Source organism: Nyctereutes procyonoides, unplaced genomic scaffold, assembly GCF_905146905.1.
Source record: "Nyctereutes procyonoides isolate TBG_1078 unplaced genomic scaffold, NYPRO_anot_genome, whole genome shotgun sequence".
NCBI lineage: Eukaryota > Metazoa > Chordata > Mammalia > Carnivora > Canidae > Nyctereutes > Nyctereutes procyonoides.
This window is the reverse complement of record NW_026575041.1, coordinates 20273588-20293577: the sequence shown is the minus strand read 5'-3', so window position 1 is coordinate 20293577 and position 19990 is coordinate 20273588. Positions and strand designations below refer to the sequence as shown.

The window sequence follows — 19990 nt, the reverse complement described above, 5'->3', positions numbered from 1 at the left end:
CTTAATACGACCTGTCATATTATATATTTGTTGATTGTTAGTTTTCCCCCCACTATATAAATGTCTGAATGATAGAGCCCAGCATCTGGTGAAGTGTCTGGCATTATCTTCTACACACTCATTCATTCAACAATTATTTATTGAGTTTTTACTTTGTCCAGGCACTGTTAAAGGCATTAGTACTACACTAGTAAACAAAGCCCTTACCCTTATGGAGCTTACATTCCAGTGGGCAGGGGAGGTGTTCAATACGCTTTTGTTAAACCAATAAACAGTAATATTTTTTTCTGTCTGGAGGTTAAGATATTAAAAAGAAACATCACTGTACATATAAAATTTTTATTTTCAAATTGAGGCTTATTTAAAAATAACATTTAGGAATTTATATTCATAGGTCATGTTATAGGTAATATCCAAAGAAGATAATGAAAACACATTTTTTGAAGATTTAGTATATGTTTAGTATTAAAACTAAATTTTGTTACTAAATCTACACAAGGTTAGCATTGGCAAGATTAAGATTAGACAGTAGATTTCTGGCTAATGATTATTATAGACAAATATTCAGGAAAATTTCAACAATTACCATCAGTAAAAGAACATAACTTTTTATTTTACAAAGGACAATGATTATGTTTAGCAATAACCTCACTTGTAAATTAAAGTATACTCACTTCAGTGCTGTATTTTGATGCTGTTTCTTTTTCCTTTACTTCTGGCAAATAATTGATATGGTACAATGCTTCCAATTGGTAAGCCGAACAAAGGAGGCATCATGGCTAACTCCCTAGTTGCCAATGTTTGTGAAAGGCAAACTGCAAACTTCTGAGTATGATTCAACCCCACCAAAAGGGGTAAAGTTGCTTCCTTTGCCCACCTTATTCCATGAAAAAGAGTATACTCTGATTTCTGAAATGGATTTTTTTAAGTTCAGTACTAAGATTCAACAACTATCAACATTTGCAACACTGATTTTTCTAATACCCAGAAACATCCACTTGGGAGTTTGAGACTAATTTGAAAAATTTAATAATGTAAGTGATTACCAGTAGATGGTAGGAATAATCACAATTCCTGACTATGTTTTTATTTAAGGTATAAACATAAAACTGATTTTGCTGTTAACAGAATAAAAACAAAGAACATTTCATTATGTATCTTTGTTCCCAATAACTTCTAAGATATATCCATGAAATAATACAGAGTATAAATGTCAACATACCTTCCAGTTAAAGGCCAGAAAAATGGAATTTCAGTAGTGAGATAATTTCTATTGAGTTTTATATTAGCATCAATTGGTGAGTAATAAGTTAACCTTAGTGAATTATTTCTCTTTCATTTGATTTAATCTCGCCCAAATAAATGAGTCTCTTTTGGTTGATCAATGCGATACAGAAACTCTGCAGGCAAGAAGTATCCAAGATATTCCACTGTGTCTGGGGTTGTATCTTGATGGTAGTGTCCACCTTCCCCATGATGACTAAAACAGTGAGTGTGCTCCAAACGCAAATCAAACCCCTAGGACAACAGACAAGCTATTGGTCAATTTTCAAATTATTTTGGATAGGATTCATTTAAGGGGGAGGGAGACCTTTTTATTAATATTACCATGGTTTATATTTTATTTTTAAGTAAATAATATATTCACTTAATTCAAAATTCAAAGGGTGGAAAGGGATATTAACACCTTAAAATGTGTCTATCCATCTCCTGCCTTTACTACTTACTCCCTTTCCTTGCAGGCAACCAATGTAAACAGTTTCTTATATATCCTTCCAGAAATATTTACTTTTATCATTTTTACTCAAATGGTAGCACCTTGTATGTACTGTGCAAGTATTTTTTTTTTCATTTAACAATATAGCTTGTGATCAGATTATAAAAGAGCTTCCTTTTTCTTTTATACCTGCATGGCATTCTATTTTATGTACACATCACTTCCCAACCGACGTTTAGATTATTTCCAATTCTATCACATTAATGCTATCATGACTAACGTTTTAACTAATAATTTTACATACTTATGCATATATTTAAGAACAAAGTCCTAGACATATCTGTAATTGCTAGATAAAAAAAATATGACTTGTCATTATTCTGGTAGATACTTTCTATGAATTGGTCTATATCATATCTTTTTCTAGTATGTAGTATTAAAATATAATGAATAGTATAATAAGCAACAAATAGGATAGAAGACATGAATCCTGGTCCTGATTCCACTGTTTAATAACATGACTTTGGGTGTTAGTTAAAATACATGTACTTTCATTTGCTCAAAGGTAGAATCAACCCTCCCCTAACTCATAGGGTCGTTAGCCACCTACTGTCTTATCTTTCAAGATAATCCTAGAGACTGCCCTAGTTCTTAAATAAGAACACAAAAAGTACCTTATTTTAAAAGGATATCCTAAAAATTAAGCATTATAACTCTATTATACTGCAATATAAAAGATGGATATAAACTTACCGGGTCTTTGGAGACAAAAACTGGCAGACAAACCAAAGGAGCTCTCATCTCATAAAAGTGCAACCATTTATTCACCTCTTCATCAGAGTTCAATGGGCAGGAAGAAAATTCTGCAGGCTACAAAAAAAGATCATTTGAAATATATAGAATATTATGGAGAGTTAAAATTTTAAATTATATATAACTTCATGAAGTTAAAAATTTAAGCCTTCCCATAGATTTGGTTATTTTTAGAATCAAAACAAGTTACACATCCTAGTTTTCAAAATGATCACCAACTAAGTGTATAAGCTAAAATGTACGAATGAATAAATGAAGGAATGGGTATATTACTATCTTTTAATTTTTCATAGCTTCTTATAGTTTTATTGGAAATACATCCTCATCCTAATTTTAAATCTCATTACTACTACTGGTAGATGGGTAGGGGGAGGGAGAAGCAAGGCATTTGAAATTGGCAGAAGCATCAAAAAGAATAAAATAGTAAGGAATAAACTTAATCAAGGAGGCAAAAAACTTACACTACAAAAAACTTACACTACATTACTGAAAGAAATTTAAAGACTCCAATAGGAGCACCTGGGTGGCTTAGTCCGTTGGGCAACCAACTGGATTTCGGCTCAGGTCATGATCTCAGGGTCTGGAATTCAAACCCACATGCAGCTCCCCATAAACACCCCTCCTTGATCTTCCCCCATGGAGCCCCACAAGAAGGGCTGTGCGGAGTGCCACAAGGAGCCCTGAGGAACAGCAAGGAGTCTGCTTCTCCCCCTCTCCCTTTGCCCCCGGCCCCCGCTCATGTGCATGCACACACATGTGCACTCTCTAAAATTAATCTTAAAAAAAAAGATTAAAAAATAAAAATTCCAATAAATGGAAAAATATCCTGTTTATGGATTGAACTTGATATTGTTAAGATGTTAATACTACCAAAAGTGATGTAAAGATTCAACACTATCCCTATCAAAATCTCAATAAAGTGTTTTACAGAAGTAGAAGAATCCATTGTAAATTTCATATGGAATCACACAGGACCCCAAAGAGCCAAACCAGTTTTTGGGGAAAAAAGGAAGTTCAAAGTCTAATACTCCCTGATATCAAACTGATTACAAGAAATCGAAACAGTGACACTGGCATAAAGACAGACATAAAGATCAGTGGAGAATAGAGATCCCAGGAATAAACCCTTGCATAGACAGTCAAATAATTTTCAATAAGGGTATCAAGCCCATTCAGTGGAAAAAGGATAGTCTTTTCAAAAAATGGTGCTGATGTATAAAAGAATGAAACTGGACTCTTAATTTATATATAATATATATATGCAAAATATATATATACAAATTATATATATATATACAAAAAGTAACTTAAAATGATTCAGACCTAACTCTTAAGAACATACACACACACACCTTGCGTGTGATTTAATATATATATAATTGTGTGTGCATGTATATAAAATTGTGATATATATATATATATATATGTATATATATGTGTGTGTGTGTGTGTGTAACTAATGTTATTCAGGCTTGAAAAGGAAGAAAATCCACAGTTTGTGACAACATGGACGAACTTGGAGGACTTTATGCTAAGGTGAAATAAACCACACATAGATAAATACTGCATTACATCATTTATTGTAATCTAAAGAGGCCAACTTAGAGAAACAGAGATTAGAATGGTTGCCAGCGGCTGAGAGTGGGGAAGATGAGGTGTTGGTCAAAGGGTACAAAAACTTTTCAGTTATAAGGTGGATAAGTTTCAGAGATATAATGTACATTATGGTAACTACAGGCATACCGTGGAGATACTTTAGGTTCATAGACCATTGCAATAAAGTGAATGTTGTAATAGAGAAAGTCAAACAATTTTTTTGGTTTCCTAGTGCATGTAAAAGTGATGTTTACACTATACTGTAGACTTTTAAGTGTGCAGTAGCATTATGTCTAAAAAAAGTACACACCTTATTTAAAAACTCTTTATTCCTAAGAAATGCTAACAATCATCTGAACTTTCAGTGAATCATAAACTTTTTGCTGGTGGAGGGTCTTACCTCAGTGTCGATGGCTGCTGGGTGCTCAGGGTGGTGGTTGCTGAAAATTGGGATGGCTCTGGTAATGTCTAAAAATAAGGCACAGTGAAGTCGGCCATACCAATTGACTCTTCCTTTCATGAATGATTTCTCTGTTGCATGCAATGCTGTTTGATAGCATTTTACCCATAGTAGAACTTACAAAATTGGATTCAATCCTCTCAAACCCTTATAGCTGCTTTAGCAACTACATTTATATAATATTCTAAATCCCTTGTTGTCATTTCAATAATCTCCACAGCATCTTCACTAGGAGCAGATTTCATCTTAAGAAACCACTTTCCTTGCTCATCCATAAGAAACAACTCCTCATCCATTAAAGTTTTATCATGAGATGGCAGCAATCCAGTCCCATCTTCAAGCTCCACTTCTAATTCTAGTTCTCTCACTGTTTCCACCATATCTGAAATGACTTCCTCCACTCAAGTCTTGAACCCCTTAAAGTTATCCATGAGAGTTAACTTCCAAACTTCTACTTGTTATTTTGACTTCTCATGAATCACAAATGTTAACAGCATCTAGAATGGTGAATCCTTTTCCAGAATGTTTTCAATTGACTTCGCCCTGAGCTGCCATATAGCTATAGCCAGCTATAACCTTATGAAATATATTTCTTAAATAATAAGACTTCAAAGTTGAAATTACTCCTTGAGCCATGGGCTGCAGAATGCATGCTGTGTTAGTGGGCATGAAAACATTCATCTCATTGTACATCTCCATCAGAGCTCTTGGGTGACCAGGTGCATTGTCAATGCGCATGAAAGGAATATTTTTTTCTGAGCAGTAGGTCTCAACAGTGTGCCAAAAATATTCAGTAAACCATGTTGTAAACAGATGCGCTACCACCCAGGCTTTGTTGGTCCACTGATAGAACACAGGGAGCGTAGATTTAGCATAATTTTTAAGGGCCCTAAGATTTTCAGCATGGTAAATGAGCACTGGCTTCAACTGAAAGATACCAACTGCATTAACCCCTAACAAGAAAGTCACCCTGTCCTTTGAAGCTTTGAAGGTAGGCACTAACTTCTCCTCTTTACCTGTGAAAGTCCTACATGATATCTTTTTCTAATAGCAGGCTCTTTTGTCTACATTGAAAATCTGTTGTTTAGTGTAGCCACCTTCATTAATTATCTTAGCTCGATCTCTGGATCACTTGTCACAGCTTCCACATCAGCACGCTCTGCTTCCTCTTGCAATTGTATGTTAGGGAGATAGCTTTTTCCTTCAAACACATGAACTTTTCTTTTGCAGCTTCCTCACCTCTTACAGCCTTCATAGAATTGCTCTGGATTAGGCTTTGGCTTAAGGGAATGTTGTGGCTAATTTGATCTTCTATTCAGGCCACTAAAACTTTACCCAAATCATCAATAAGGCTGTTTTTGCTTTCTTATCATTTGGGTATTCACTGGACTAACATGTCTAATTTTCCTTTAAGAACTTTTTCCTTTGTCTTTATAACTTCACTATTTTGACAGAAAGTCTAGCTTTTGGCCTTACTTGACTTTTGACATGCCTTCCTCACTAAACTTAATAATTTCTAGGTTTTAATTTAAAGTGAGAGAAGTGTGACTCTCCCTCTCCCTTGAACATTTTAGAGGCCATTGTAGCATTATTAACTGGCCTAATTTCAATATTGTTGTGTCTTAGGGAATAGAGAGGCCCAAGGAGAGGGAGAGAGATAGGGGAATGGCCAGTTGGTGGAACTGTCAAAACATACCAACATTTACTCATTAAATTATTCATCTGATATGAACACAGTTTATGGTGCCCCAAAACAATTATGAAGGTTACATCAAAGATCACTGATCACAGACCACTATAACAAATATAATAATGGAAAAGTTTGAAATATTGCAAGAATTACCAAAATGTAATACAGAGACAGGAAGTGAGCAAAAGTTGTTGGAAAATTGGTGGCAAAAGGCTTACATGATGCGGTGTTGCCACAAACCTTCAATTTATAAAAAAAAATGCAGTATTTGTGGAATGCAATAATGTGAAACACAATAAAACAAGATATGCCCATGGTTAGTAATGAAATATTATGTACTTGCATTTTAAAAAATCCTATAATTATTTGGTATTTACAAATAGATTTATCTATAATTCTGTTTTTAATAATTTGGAAAATTAAGTATTTTCACAAAGTTGTGTTTTTCTTTGCAAAATTAGCTGGCTTGCCATTTAGAATTATCAGGATGCGGCATCAGGGTGGCTCAGTCAGTTAAGCATCTGACCTGATCTCAGGTCATAGGACTGAGCCCCGTGTTGGGCTCCACACTCAGGACAGAGTTTGCTAGGGATTCTCTCTCTCCTTCTCCCTCTGCCCCTCACCCTGCTCATGAACACACACTGTCTCTCACTTTCTCTCTCTAAAATAAATAAATAAAATCTTTTAAAAAATATAATAAAAAATCAAATTATCAGGATAAAAAACATTAAAATCATTTTTTGATGATTTTATTGATAAAATGAAAAGGAAATTGAGTTGTAATTACTTTTATACTATTCATTTATTCACCTCCAAAAAATGATTTTAAAACCTGAATGAAAAAAAAAAAAAAAAACCCTGAATGCCCTAGGTCTTGCTTCATATAGTATTCCATCCTTGATGTCTTATAAACTTGTATAATCAGCCTGTAAGATCATAATTTTCATAATGAGTCCTTTCCCCAAAACCATCATGTTTTTTGTTTGTTTGTTTTGTTTTTGAGTGCAAGGAGAGTGAGAAAGAGAGGGAGGAGAGGAGGAGAGGAGGAGAGGGGGAGAGGGGGAGAGAGAGAGAATCCCAAACAGGCTCCACCCAGAACAGAGCCTGATGCTGGGCTTGATCTCACAACCCTCAGATCGCAACCTGAGCCGATAACAAGAGTTGGACATCCAAATGACTGTGCCACCAGGCACCCCACCACAACCATCTTAATAGCAAAGTCTATGTATGGAGTTTGGGATTCTGGCAATAAAAATGATAATCCATTTCTAAGGCTTATATTCAAGTCTATCTAGATCTTAAAAACAAACACAGTGAAAAGAAACTTCTAATATATTAACATGAAAAAGGACCCTAGTTAGACATTATCTCACAATATGATTTACAGTATTGTTTGTTATTTAAGTTTTAAAGTAATACAATCATAAGAAAAGTATTCAGGGTGTCTTTAAGGGTAGAATTCTCCATTCTACTACATTCTATTATAAATCCTAAGATCTTAAGTATGTGCACATACATACCCACATACGCATGCAAGGATAGACACAAAGGCCCTTACCATTATGTGAGTCTTTGCTTTTCCCTTCTCAATTACGAAAGTCCCTCCCATCCCTACAGGTTTATCTCCATAATGTTTTTCAAGAGTCTGTCTCATACAAGTCACAAAGTTAAGTTTTCCAGTTCTTCTTTTGGCTTTCACCTCAATGACCTAGAGAGGATATAAATATGCATACCATTGTTCTAAGCTGCAAAATATTATGTGGATAACTATCAAAGTGAAGCATATAATCAAGACCTGAGCTGCGATCAAGAATCAGATGTTTAACCAACCGAGCTACCCAGGTACCCCTTAAACATATCTTTTTAATTCACTACCTCATTTCTCAAAGTAGCTAAAGTAGCTACTCTATTTAAAAATCTGAGTTCTCATAATTGCTAACACTGTTATCATCTTTTGGTGTTCTAACAGGAAGTAAATATGAAGTTTCCTAAGCTCCTTGCTATATTTTGCTACCACCATTTCAGTCTAGATCAACCAACATCCAATCCATCAGGAATGAGCAAACTACCTATAGACTAACTAGGGACTGGCATTATCTATTTACTTCAACTGCACAGCTCATATGTTTGACTCACTCCCCCATGAATATTGTTACCTTTTATTCCTCAGAAAAAAAGGTATTGCTTACTAAGTATTCCTAACCTCAGTTTTAAATAAGACTTCCACCTTGCCTGTAGTACTATAGTAATCTTTCATAACTGGGTTAAAGAAATTTGACTTAGCTAGTTTTGAATTAAGAAAACCATATTTGTGACAATAAAAATTCAACTTTTTTTTAGCTATCTGGGAACTTTTGGAGAATACTGTGTTTTGTGAACAACAACAAAAAAAGTCACCTTTCCAGGTTGGCCCTCACTGGCAAAAAGATTAGCCAGTAATGCACACCCAAAATCATGGTATTTCTCACTGTATTTCTCTAGCAGGCACCCTCCATCTGCAGGGTTAATACGGGCAAAGTAACTTCCATTCATTGCAGGTTTATGTTCACTTCCTATTTGAATAACTGGCATAAACTGAAAAGTAAAATAAGAAAGTAAATTGGTCAACCCTGGCATCAACATGCAAAGAGAGTATCTTGAGTAACATAACAAAGGATCTTATCCTTGACTTTAGATATATCAGAATCTAGTAAGAAAACATGAAGTATGAAATATTTAATTTTAGATTCAAGATGTTAAAGATTTATAAACAACAAAAAATTGACAAAATATCTTATGTTCACAGTATTTCTTACAGTTTCTAGAACATTGTAAATTGTGCTTTAAAATGTCTGTCTTTAGATTTTAAACTTTTTTTTTCTATATTGAACACTAGGTAAATTATATTCATCTTTCTACAAAAGAACTTGTATGATTATTGACTAATGGTTACATCAGAAGAGGTGAGGGGATGGGCAGAATGAAGAGGTCCTTCATTCTTCTATTTAAGAGATGTGAAGAAACTTTTTTTTTATGTTGTAAACATACTAACATACAGAGTAATAGATAGTACCTTTTGTAAATAATCATCATACTACTGGGGTAGGGGCTTACTACTTAGTCTGAAAGAGGGAACGGATGAGATCATTAATTATTCCATTCATCTCATCAAAAGCTCCTCTTGTATCAAAAGGAATGAACTATAGTGAAGCTAGGAATTCTCTGATGTGTAAGGATTAAAATCTTTCACAATCCAGGGTTCTCAGCAGACTATATTAGGTCTCATTTAACACTGAGTGCATACCCTAAGAAAATGTGAAATTAGAGGTTAGTGCTCCATTACCGTTGGAGCATATGCTATTGTCAAAATCTGAATCACACAGTATTGAATCTGTAAAGAAAGATGACATCGACCATTTATAATACATTCAGAAAGCAGACTCTCTGATAGGGCAATAAAAGAAAAAAGATAAACCAAATGTCAAATCAATAAAATAAAATAATTATATGAATGCGGACCTCAGCGTTGAACCCAAGAGTCTGAAATGGGCCTGCTCCTGCTCCAAGAATAAAAGCTCCAGGAAGCTTGATTTCTTTTGCAATCTTATTTAGATCATAAACCTATATAAGAAGAAAAAATATTATTTAAATAACTTAAACAAATCTCTTGGTTTATTATTTTTGAATGAGTCCACTAACCCTTCCTTGACACACTGGTCAATGGATCTTATAATAATATAAAGAGGAATCAACCCAACTTCTTATAATCTTCATGTGAATGTGAGGAGTTAAAGTACACTTACTTTTTCTTTATTTACAAGAGGCAATAAGTAAGGCACACCTCCTACTTCTGCAATTCTAGTTTTCCCACAGATGCCTAAAAAAAAAGAAGTCATCTTAAAAATAGGCAAACATCTAACTTAAGTATAAAATGTCAAGAGACACTAATTTAATTTATTAAGAGTATGTAACTTTTCCATTCCCTCAGTTTTACAAATAGCAGGGATTGGAAGATGAAAGTAGTTATGATCCCTATCCTATTCTAATTACTTGTGTTTCCAATATTGTCATAACCAAGCCTGGCTTGATATAGTTGGTAGCATAAAGGCAATAGAAAGTTGATAATAGAGCAAGGCTAGAATTGAAGCCAAAGTTTGGATAGGATGAAATTTCCAGAATTAGTCTATAATGACCTATTCCTTTAAAAATCTGTGCTTTTAGGGGTGCCTGGGTGGCTCAGTGGTTAAGCGTCTGCCTTTGGCTCAGGTTGTGATCCTGGTGTCCTGGGATTGAGTCCTGCATTGGGTTCCCCGTGGGGAGCAATATATAGATGGAAATGTCCTGTGGACAGCTGGAATTACTGATCTGTAACTAAGAAAATGAGAGACCTAGGTGAGATGTGCAGATTTCAAATTCTTGTAGCCAAATAGTAATTTAAAACCAGCGGACTATACGAAAAAATGCAGAGATTGTAGAGTAAGAAAAGGCTGAGCAAAGATTCTAGAAAATGTCAGGATTTCAGAGCCTGCCAGAAAGAAAAGGGATCTAGGAAAAATGAAGAACATAGAAGTAGGAAAGGTACACAGGAAGTACAGGCAAAAGAACCAAGGAGAGAGAATGTCAGGCAGCAACAGCCAGATACTATGTAATATGTTAGAGATCAGATAATACTAGTAAACAAACCAAAATCGTTGGTGACTTCAATAATACCAGTTCATTTAAAAGCTACCTAACAACATTTATAAGACATCATTCATATATAAACATACATATATAGCTTCCTTAGTGTTGCAATTTAAAGGCTTACAAATTATTAGAAACCTTTTTTTGTCTTCTGTGTTTTCTGATTTCTTAATTTTATTTTAACGAATTTATTAGTTATTTAGTGAGGAGAATAGGTTACTTTTATAATTGGTTTTCAGAAAGAGATTAGGACCAAAAACAGTAAACTGCAAAAATCGTTTACCTTTTACAGGAAAGGTAAATGGCTCCTTAGTCAGATCAGGGCAATCAACCACAGAGACCTGGACATCAGCAAAGTTACCCTTTAGCCCCTTCTGCAGAACTGACAAAGACAAGGAAAAAGGTTATTAAACATTAGGTGAGGGACACCTGAGTGGCTCAGCGGTTGGGCGTCTGCCTTGGGCTCAGGCCATGCCCTGGATTCCAGGATCAAGTTCCACATCAGGCTCCCTGCAGGAGACATGCTGCCCATGTCTCTGCTTTCTCTGTGTCTCCCATGAATAAATAAAATCTTAAAAAAAAAAAAATTAGGTGAAAATTTGCCACCATATACCAAATCTTCCCTCAACATTTTGGGTATCATGCTCCCAATCTAAACTTGTATTTATAAATGTTGGGGTGGGGGTGATGTGCACCTAGCTAGCTCAGTTGGTAGAGCAAGAGACTCCTTATCTTGGTTCAAGCCCCAAGTTCAATGTAGAGCTTACTTTAAAAAAAAAAAAAAAAAAAAAAAGAGGGCAGCCCCTGTGGCCCAGCGATTTAGCGCCACCTTCAGCCTGGGGTATAATCCTGGAGACCTGGGATGGAGCCCCAGATCAGGCTCCCTGCATGGTGCCTGCTTCTCCTTCTGCCTGTGTCTCTGCCTCTCTCTCTCTCATGAATAAATAAAATCTTTAAAAAAAAAGAGAGGGTGAAATGGTCTTCTTAATGAATATAATTAAACATTAGACACACAATTAATCACGTGTCATATCAAATACCTCCATACAATACCTCCATAAAAATCTGTAAATCTGTAGAGATTTAAACCGCTGAAGATAAACACTAAAGTGGGTATTACCTCCCTTTTGGGGAGAGAATTCCAAAGACCTACAGAAATGTATATATTTAAACTGTTAGAGGGACCCTGGGTGGCTCAGTGGCTGCTTTTGGCTCAGGGCGTGATCCTTGGGATCTGGGCTCCCAGGAGAGAGCCTGCTTCTCCCTCTGCCTATGTCTCTGCTTCTCTCTGTGTCTCTCATGAATAAATAAAGAAATAAATCTTTTAAAAAAATAAACTGTTAGAAAGTAAGCAATTACATGTAACAACTTCACTGACACTTGAAGACGAAATGTTGAGCAAAAGGAGTAAGACACAAAAGAATATATATGACTTCACTTATATGTGCTTCAAAATCAGGCAACTAATCTAAGGTGATAAAAGTCAGAACAGTGTTACCTCTTGGGGTAGAGATATTGACTGGAAAAGTAAATACAGGAGTCTTCTGGGATGCTGGAAATATTTTATATCTCGATCTGGATGGCAATCATGGGTATGAACATGGTAAAATTCATCAAGCTGTACACTTAAGATCAGTTTGTGTTATTGGAGATATGTTATAACTCAATAAAAAAAAGCAGAAAAAGCAAACATATTTCAAAGTTATAAATCTAGGAGCAATGAACTTCTCTCTTTCTTTTTTGGATGGAGAGAGGAGGGGGAGGAAAGAGAATCTTAAGCAGGCTCCAACCCAGTGCAGAGGCCAACACAGGACTCTATCTCATGACCCTGAGATCATGATCTGAGCAGAAACCAAGAGTTAGATGCTTAACTGAGCCACCCAGAAGCCCCTAAGAGCAATGTATTTCTTTTTTTTAAGATTTAATTAATTAATTAATTATTCATTCATTCATTCATTCATTCATTCATACAGACACACAGAGAGAGAGAGAGGCAAAGACACAGGAAGAGGGAGAAGCAGGCTCCATGCAGGGAGCCCGACATGGGACTCGATCCCGGGGTCTCCAGGATCACAACCCGGGCTGCAGGCGGTGCCAAACCGCTGCGCCACCGGGGCTGCCCAGAGCAATGTATTTCTAAGGGTGATAAGTTTCCACAAAAATTTCTCTGAAAGTAGTTAGCCATTAGTTTAGGTTTTATAGAATCAGATTCTCCAAAACACGAAGCCGTCCTAAATCTAGCTATGTAGACATCCCATTCCAGATATAAAACATTATCTACATGAAAACAGAAACCAAGTTGCCTGGAAAATTCTCCTCCCTAAACTGATGACTGCAAACTTATGAATATATAAAGATTTCAGCATGTAGAAATACAGTAAAATCTATTTTTTTATCAGTTACAAAGAGACCAAATTCTAGCTATAGTATTTTCTGTAAAACTGAAAATAAATTTTAAGCCAAGAAACTCAGATTCCATTTCTACTTTGTTCTGAATATGTCCTGTACATATAGAAGGAACATAAAACATAAACACACAAGAGAAGATAGATGTAGAAAGGCCCTCAAAGAAATGATTCCTAGCTGTCCTGTCTTATCAGGGAAAACAGAAAGACAAAAAAGAGATACAGGCAAAGAATACTAGTAATACAGATTATTGAGCTGCCATCCAAATTAAAGAAAAAATAGGAAGGTCAGAAGAAGAGAGCCACAACCAAGCAAAACCTGAGTACACTTCTTGACCTATCAGACATACAGATGAACTGTCAGGATGGGTACACTTTGCAAAGGGTGGGTTTTATAGTTACTGTCAGAATAGAACCAAAAGGTTGTCAAACAAATGTTAGCTTTCTGACGGGCTACGTAGTTTTGGGTTAGTACTAACCCAAACTATACTGGTTTCATTTCATATTCTGATTTTTATTTACTTTTTCTTATCTATCACCCCTCTAATTAACTTTGTGAAGCTGCCTTAAGTTCTTGTTTGAACAAGGGTAAATGCATAAAAATATACACAGAGAAATCTAAGCAAGTTCACTGGCAGTCTATCATATCAGGAGAAGGGGAAAAAGTAGTAATGTTAGGAAAGTGATTAATATGCCACAGTAGATTATATATTTAAAGAATACTGTGACTGGTAAGAAGTTAAAATTGTGTGACTTTTTGGGCATCACATATACTTAAATCTTGGATTACTATATTCATTTTCATTCTGTAAAGTTGGTATCTTTAACAAGAATCTTCAAATGGTGAGTTTAGTTTTTTTAGGGGGGGGATAATTTTGGACTCTCAACAAAAATAGTACGAAGACGGGCACGTGTGTGGCTCTGACAGTTGGGCATCTGATCTTGGTTTTGGCTCAGGTCAGGATCTCATGGGTCATGGGATGGCGCCTGAGGCTCAGCGCCACTTAGGGCAGAGTCAGCTTGGGATTCTTTCCCTCTTCCAAGTGGAGACCTGCTCATATTCTCTTTTTCTCTCTCTCTGAAATAAATGAACTTTTTTTTTTTTAAAAGGACAAAGAGGAAAAGGAAAATGAGTTCTTAAAAAAAGAAAGATTTTATTTTTTTGAGTGAGAGAGAATGAGCTAGAGAGAGAAAGAGCGGGGCAGAGGGAGAGGGAGAAGCAGACTCCTCACTGAGCAGGGAGCCCAAAGCAGGGCTCTATCCTGGGATCCTGACCTGAACCAAAGGCAGACGCTTAACCGACTAAGCCACCCAAGTGCCCCAGGAAAGTGAGTTCTGCATTGAAAATACTATTGCACAAATCATACCTTAGAATGTTTATATTTTTAAATTTTTTCCTTAGAACAATCTCAAAATACTTAAAATTAGTATTGCATTTACCTACAACAAGCTCCTCAAGACTTGGCACATGAAAAGAATACTCAACACAAGCCATTTCTTTCTTCTTTAGGTGCAAGACTATACACATAAGGCTATGGCAGGTCAGTGATCACAAGAGTTGGTCGTGCACCATGCATGAACAGTTGTTTCTCTGGAAAGGAACACTGAGAGTTTAGTTATATAAAAAGGGCAAAAGGGTATTTACTTTTCTTTCCTCATAGAAAGGCAACCAGTGTTTCCTGTATTTAATATTCCAAGTGAGGAATGCCCAAGTAACCTTTTTTAATACTGATATTTTTAAAGTCAACACTTCAAACAGACAAAAGGAAATGTCAAGCCAAGAAGGCACAATTCATTTTCTTTGGTGTTATATGTGGATTGAACATGCAGTTGTCTGATGGTTGGTCTAAGGAATGTAGGTCCTGAAGCAAAAGATAGTTTTAAGGGTTTATAAGTAACTGTTTAAATGGTTGTTGATAGTAGTATAGGACACTCAAATAAATCGCTCATAGATAATTTGTGTTTTCTCTTCTATATATGACATTTGGGCTAACACTTAAACAAGTTTCTTAGACTATATATTTTACAAAAGAAAATTTAAATGACTAAGAGAAATGCACACTTCTACAAATGAATAGCTATTGAAATTCAAATTATTACTTTTATTTACAAATAAATAAATATACTTTCTTGGTAAGCAGCTTTCATGTTCAATTATTCTGATAACCTAACCAATTATAGTTTAAAAAATATAGGCTAAGCATATTTTACAATAAGTAGACATATATACACAGAGATTAGTACCTTACCTTAAGTGTTCAGGTGAGAAGATATGCAAGCAGAGAGAAGTAAATAAAATGAAGGGAAAAAAAAAAAAACTCAGGGGGATCCGTGGGTGGCTCAGCGGTTTAGCGCCTGCCTTTGGCCCATGGCACGATCCTGAAGTCCCGGGATCTAGTCCCACATTGGGCTCCCTGCATGGAGCCTGCTTCTCCCTCTGCCTGTGTCTCTGCCTCTCTCTCTCTCTATCGTGAATTAAAAAAAAAAAAAAAAAATCTTAAAAAAGAAAACTCACTCAAAAATAATGTGAGATGGGCAGGGAATCCCACTCTCAATAAACTGCAACAAAAACTGCAGGTAAAACTTTTTTAAGAGTGTTTCTAAGAGCATTATTCTGATTCTCATTAACATTGTTAATAGAATACCTTATTAATTATTAATCTAGGGACACCTGGGTGGCTCAGAGGTTGAGCATGCATACCTTTGACTCCAGGCATGATCCTGCAGTCTGGGATCATCAGGCTCTTGCAGAGAGCCTGCTTCTCCCTCTGCCTATGTCTCTGCCCCCCCCCCCTTTCTCTCTGTCTCTCATGAATAAATAAATAAATTTATAAAAAAAACAAACACGGGGTAGTGGAAGGGGAGGTGGGCGGGGGATGGGATGACTGGGTGATGGGTACTGAGGGGGGCACTTGACAGGATGAGCACTGGGTGTTATACTATATGTTGGCAAATCGAACTCTAATAAAAAAAATATACAAAAATAAATAAATAAATATTTTAACCCAAAAAAGTTAATTATTAATTTCAATAGTCTCTGATACAAGCTTACTTACCAACTGAAAGGTGGTCTTTCAATATCACTTAGAAAGTCCCCCCACCCCCGGCTTTTTTTAATTTTCCAAAGATTCACAGGTTTCTTAGAAACTGGTTTTCTGGTTTTGATGATAATTTTAAACACATCCTCCACAAACATACTACCTATACATTTAGGACTTAACATTTACGTAAGAACTTCACCAAATACCAACTTTTAATTACATGATATGCACAATCTAGTCTCCCAAATAAAATGTACTATTGATAATGGGTCCCAAGTCCTATATAATCATATTTCAATGATCTCAAGTATATCTTTCAGTTAAATAATCTATAACTGTTCAGGAATGAAACATTTTAATTTTTTTGAAATTAGTTTCAGATGGACAGAAAACACATATAAATATTCTTACATATTCTTCACCTAGATTTTCCAAATGTTAACATTTTTTTTTTTAAATTTTTATTTATTTATGATAGTCACAGAGAGAGAGAGAGAGAGAGAGAGAGAGAGAGGCAGAGACACAGGCAGAGGGAGAAGCAGGCTCCATGCACCAGGAGCCCGAAGTGGGATTCGATCCCGGGTCTCCAGGATCACGCCCCAGGCCAAAGGCAGGCGCCAAACCGCTGCGCCACCCAGGGATCCCCAAATGTTAACATCTTATATTTTCTTTATAAAAAAGTACTAATTAAGAACATGTCAACATCTGCTCAATAAAAATAAGGAAAATAAAAGCACTCTAGGGATTTCTGTTTCTAGCAGAAATAATAAAGACAAGTTTACGTTAAATACAATTCTCTGCCATTTTTAAAGGTTAGATTAGTTTGTTTGGTTTTTCCCCCACGAAAACAGAAACAAAGTCCAAACCTGGGAGGCTACATTTGGAGAACTGGTTTGGAAATGTAGACCTTCGGGCAAGCCAACATCCCAGAAGGCAGTGTGGTAATGTGTGTATAAATGTGTTTATGTAGGAGGGAGGGAAGGAGGTTGGAGTTGGAGTGATGAGAAGGTAGTTAGAAAGGTTCTACTATATGGGGCACCTGGGTGGTTCAGTTGGTTAAGCGTCTGTCTTCCGCTCAGGTCATGATCCCACGGTCCTGGGATCAAGCTCAGCATTGGGCTCCCTGCTTGGGGAGGAGCCTGCTTCTCCCTCTGCCTTTGCTCAAGCTCACTCTCTCTCAAGTAAGTAATAAATATATAAGGAAAACCTTAAAAAAAAAAAAGTTCGAATATAAACTCAAAAGTGGCTCTAGGAGGAGAGCTTTGGGCTGTAAGGAGGCACAGGATATTCACCCTGCAGCTTCAGTTACTGGGAGTCAGTGGCCCAGAAGTTGGGTCTGGAGAATGGAAGAATATAAATGGGAGGCAGTTGGATAAGTGGAGCTGAACAGACAATGCCTAATGGGTAGACCAACTGTAGCAACAAAGCTGATAACTACTGACAGCACGCTATATAACCCATACTATGTTAGGCATTTTACATTCTCTCAGAACCTCTCGCACTGAATAGATATTATACTTCTTTTACAAAAGAGAAATAGGCCAGAGAGAATATACTATTTACTTGAGGTCCTTCAGCTGTTAAAGTGGCAGGAATAATTCAAAACCAAATGTAGCCCACTCTAAATCCAGAACTCCTCACATTATACATTATTATCTGTGGGTTAGCCTGTGATAAAATGACACATTTCAACTCCTAGAAGACAGAATTTTTTTACAGTACCATCTTAGAGCTCTCAGAGTTATCATCTGTTCACTTTGTTTCTTTCACCTAGGCTGTGATCTCTTTGAAGACAGGACTGTGGTTCTGTCTTCCAAGTGCCTTCCTAGTGGGCATCAGTGCAGCCTTAATTATTTATCGAAAATTTACAATTTATCAGACTCATAAGTCTCTGGGATAGGACTGGCTTCAGGGGTACGCAAGTAGCATAATGACCTAGGGCCATGTGCTCAGAATGCCATTTGGTTTAATGCTATTGTCACCACGCTGAAATTCTTAACTTTATATATGAATTTTAAAAAAAAGACTTTATTAATTTGACAGAGAGAACAAGCAGGTAGAGGCAGAGGGAGAAGCAGGCCCCCCATGGAGCAGGGAGCCCAATGCAGGGCTTGATCCAAGGACTCGGACCATGATCTGAGCAGAAGGCAGAGGCTTCACAGTCTGAGCCACCCAGGCACTCCTATATTGAACTTTTAGGACCAAATAGGATAAGGGAAGATGTGCAGGATCAGAGGCCGGGGGGGGGGGGGGGGGGGGGGGGCAAAGTGCATGTCCACTACTATCCCTTGCTACCTCATTCACATAAAGCATTTGTGAAAGCCCATAAGCACAGGAATCTGGTGGACCCACCATCTGTGGGAGTTCTGTGAGACTCAAAGTCCAGAGATTCCATAGTGTTGGTAGAACGTGAATACATCAAGAAGAAGAAAAAAAGGAGAGATGAGTTGGTTTTGTGCAGTTTCTATTGTCCTAGTAAGAACAAAATACATGGGGCAGCCCCGGTGGCGCAGCCTGCAGCCCAGGGTGTGATCCTGGAGATGGAGGATCGAGTCCCACATCGGGCTCCTGGCATGGAGCCTGCTTCTCCCTCTGCCTGTGTCTCTGCCTCTCTCTCTGTGTGTCTCTATGAATAAATAAATAACAGCTTAAAAAATAGCAAATTTCTATTAATAATAGCATAATAATAAATTAATAGTGCGATTGGTTGAAACAGCATGACAAGTCAAAGGAGATCCTAGAGAAGAAAGGAGGCCGCTTTATTTTAGGACCTTTAGGGATCAGGACCTATCTTCGGACCTGGATTTTCATTTCGTACCGAGGCTCAGAAATAACAGGGCCAGGCCTGCTCCCACACAGGGCAGGAGTCAGACACGCGCTCCCGGTCCAGGCGCTTCCCAGCGTTTCCCAGACTGTGCAGATGCCTAGAGGACTCGACCTTTATGCCTGGAATGTTTTCAATATTTAGAGTGAAACTGAGTGAAGAGACCAGATCCCCTTGAAGGTTCGCTCAATCCTGGGGTGGAGACCAACCACGCAGGGCGGCGCAGCCTTCCAGGCCTACCGCCGACCCGAGGTCTGACAGTGGACACGGCGAACCAGCTCGTTCCTTTCTAAGTCCTGTAGGCTAAACACCCCACCCAAACGAACCTCGTTTAAACCGTTTCAACGCCCGGCAGCCATTCAGGGGACTACGGAGTCAAAAACTCAGAGGAAAAGAATCCCACCGCCGGTGCCTCGCGACAGGCTCGCCCGGCCCTGGAGGCGGGCCTCCGCGTGGGGAGAGCGGGCGGGCGAGCGAGCGAGCGAGCGAGCGAGCACGACGCGCCCGGGGGCGGGCGGGGGGCGTGCGGCGGGCGTGCGGCGAGCCACGGAGACGCCGGCGTCCAGTCAGCGCACGCCGGACACCGCCACCGACGCGCACGCTAGAGGGAGGGCGACGCAGCCACCGCGAGACGCAGCCGGCGCCGCACTCCCCGCCGCGCACGCCGCGCCCGAAGGCTCCGGAAACCCGCCGGCTCGGCAGACGTGAGACCCGGGCAACAGCTCAGTCGCTGTCTCCTCGCAGCTCTCACCCACCCAGCTGACTCGGCCCCGCGCGTGTTC

The 19990-nt window shown here is 37.8% G+C and overlaps 1 protein-coding gene across 3 annotated transcripts; it reads right to left on the bottom strand.

Annotated features, from left to right (window-relative positions):
* Nucleotides 1–184: 184 nt before the first annotated feature.
* Nucleotides 185–19984, bottom strand: CUNH11orf54 (chromosome unknown C11orf54 homolog). 3 transcript variants are annotated; one of them, XM_055320619.1, is made up of 9 exons: nt 19964–19984; nt 14784–14934; nt 11222–11320; nt 10059–10132; nt 9775–9876; nt 8674–8850; nt 7835–7984; nt 2471–2587; nt 185–1518 (listed from the first exon to the last, which is right to left on the bottom strand). In XM_055320619.1, the coding sequence occupies exons 2-9, from the start codon at nt 14869–14871 to the stop codon at nt 1345–1347; spliced, it is 981 nt and encodes a 326-aa protein (XP_055176594.1). In that variant the 5' UTR covers nt 14872–14934; nt 19964–19984; the 3' UTR covers nt 185–1344. The 3 variants fall into 3 exon arrangements, with proteins under 3 accessions (XP_055176594.1, XP_055176593.1, XP_055176592.1); XM_055320618.1 differs by lacking the exon at nt 19964–19984 and adding an exon at nt 19535–19956 and having other exon boundaries at nt 186–1518; XM_055320617.1 differs by lacking the exon at nt 19964–19984 and adding an exon at nt 15593–15983 and having other exon boundaries at nt 186–1518.
* Between the last annotated feature and the right edge of the window lie 6 nt (nt 19985–19990).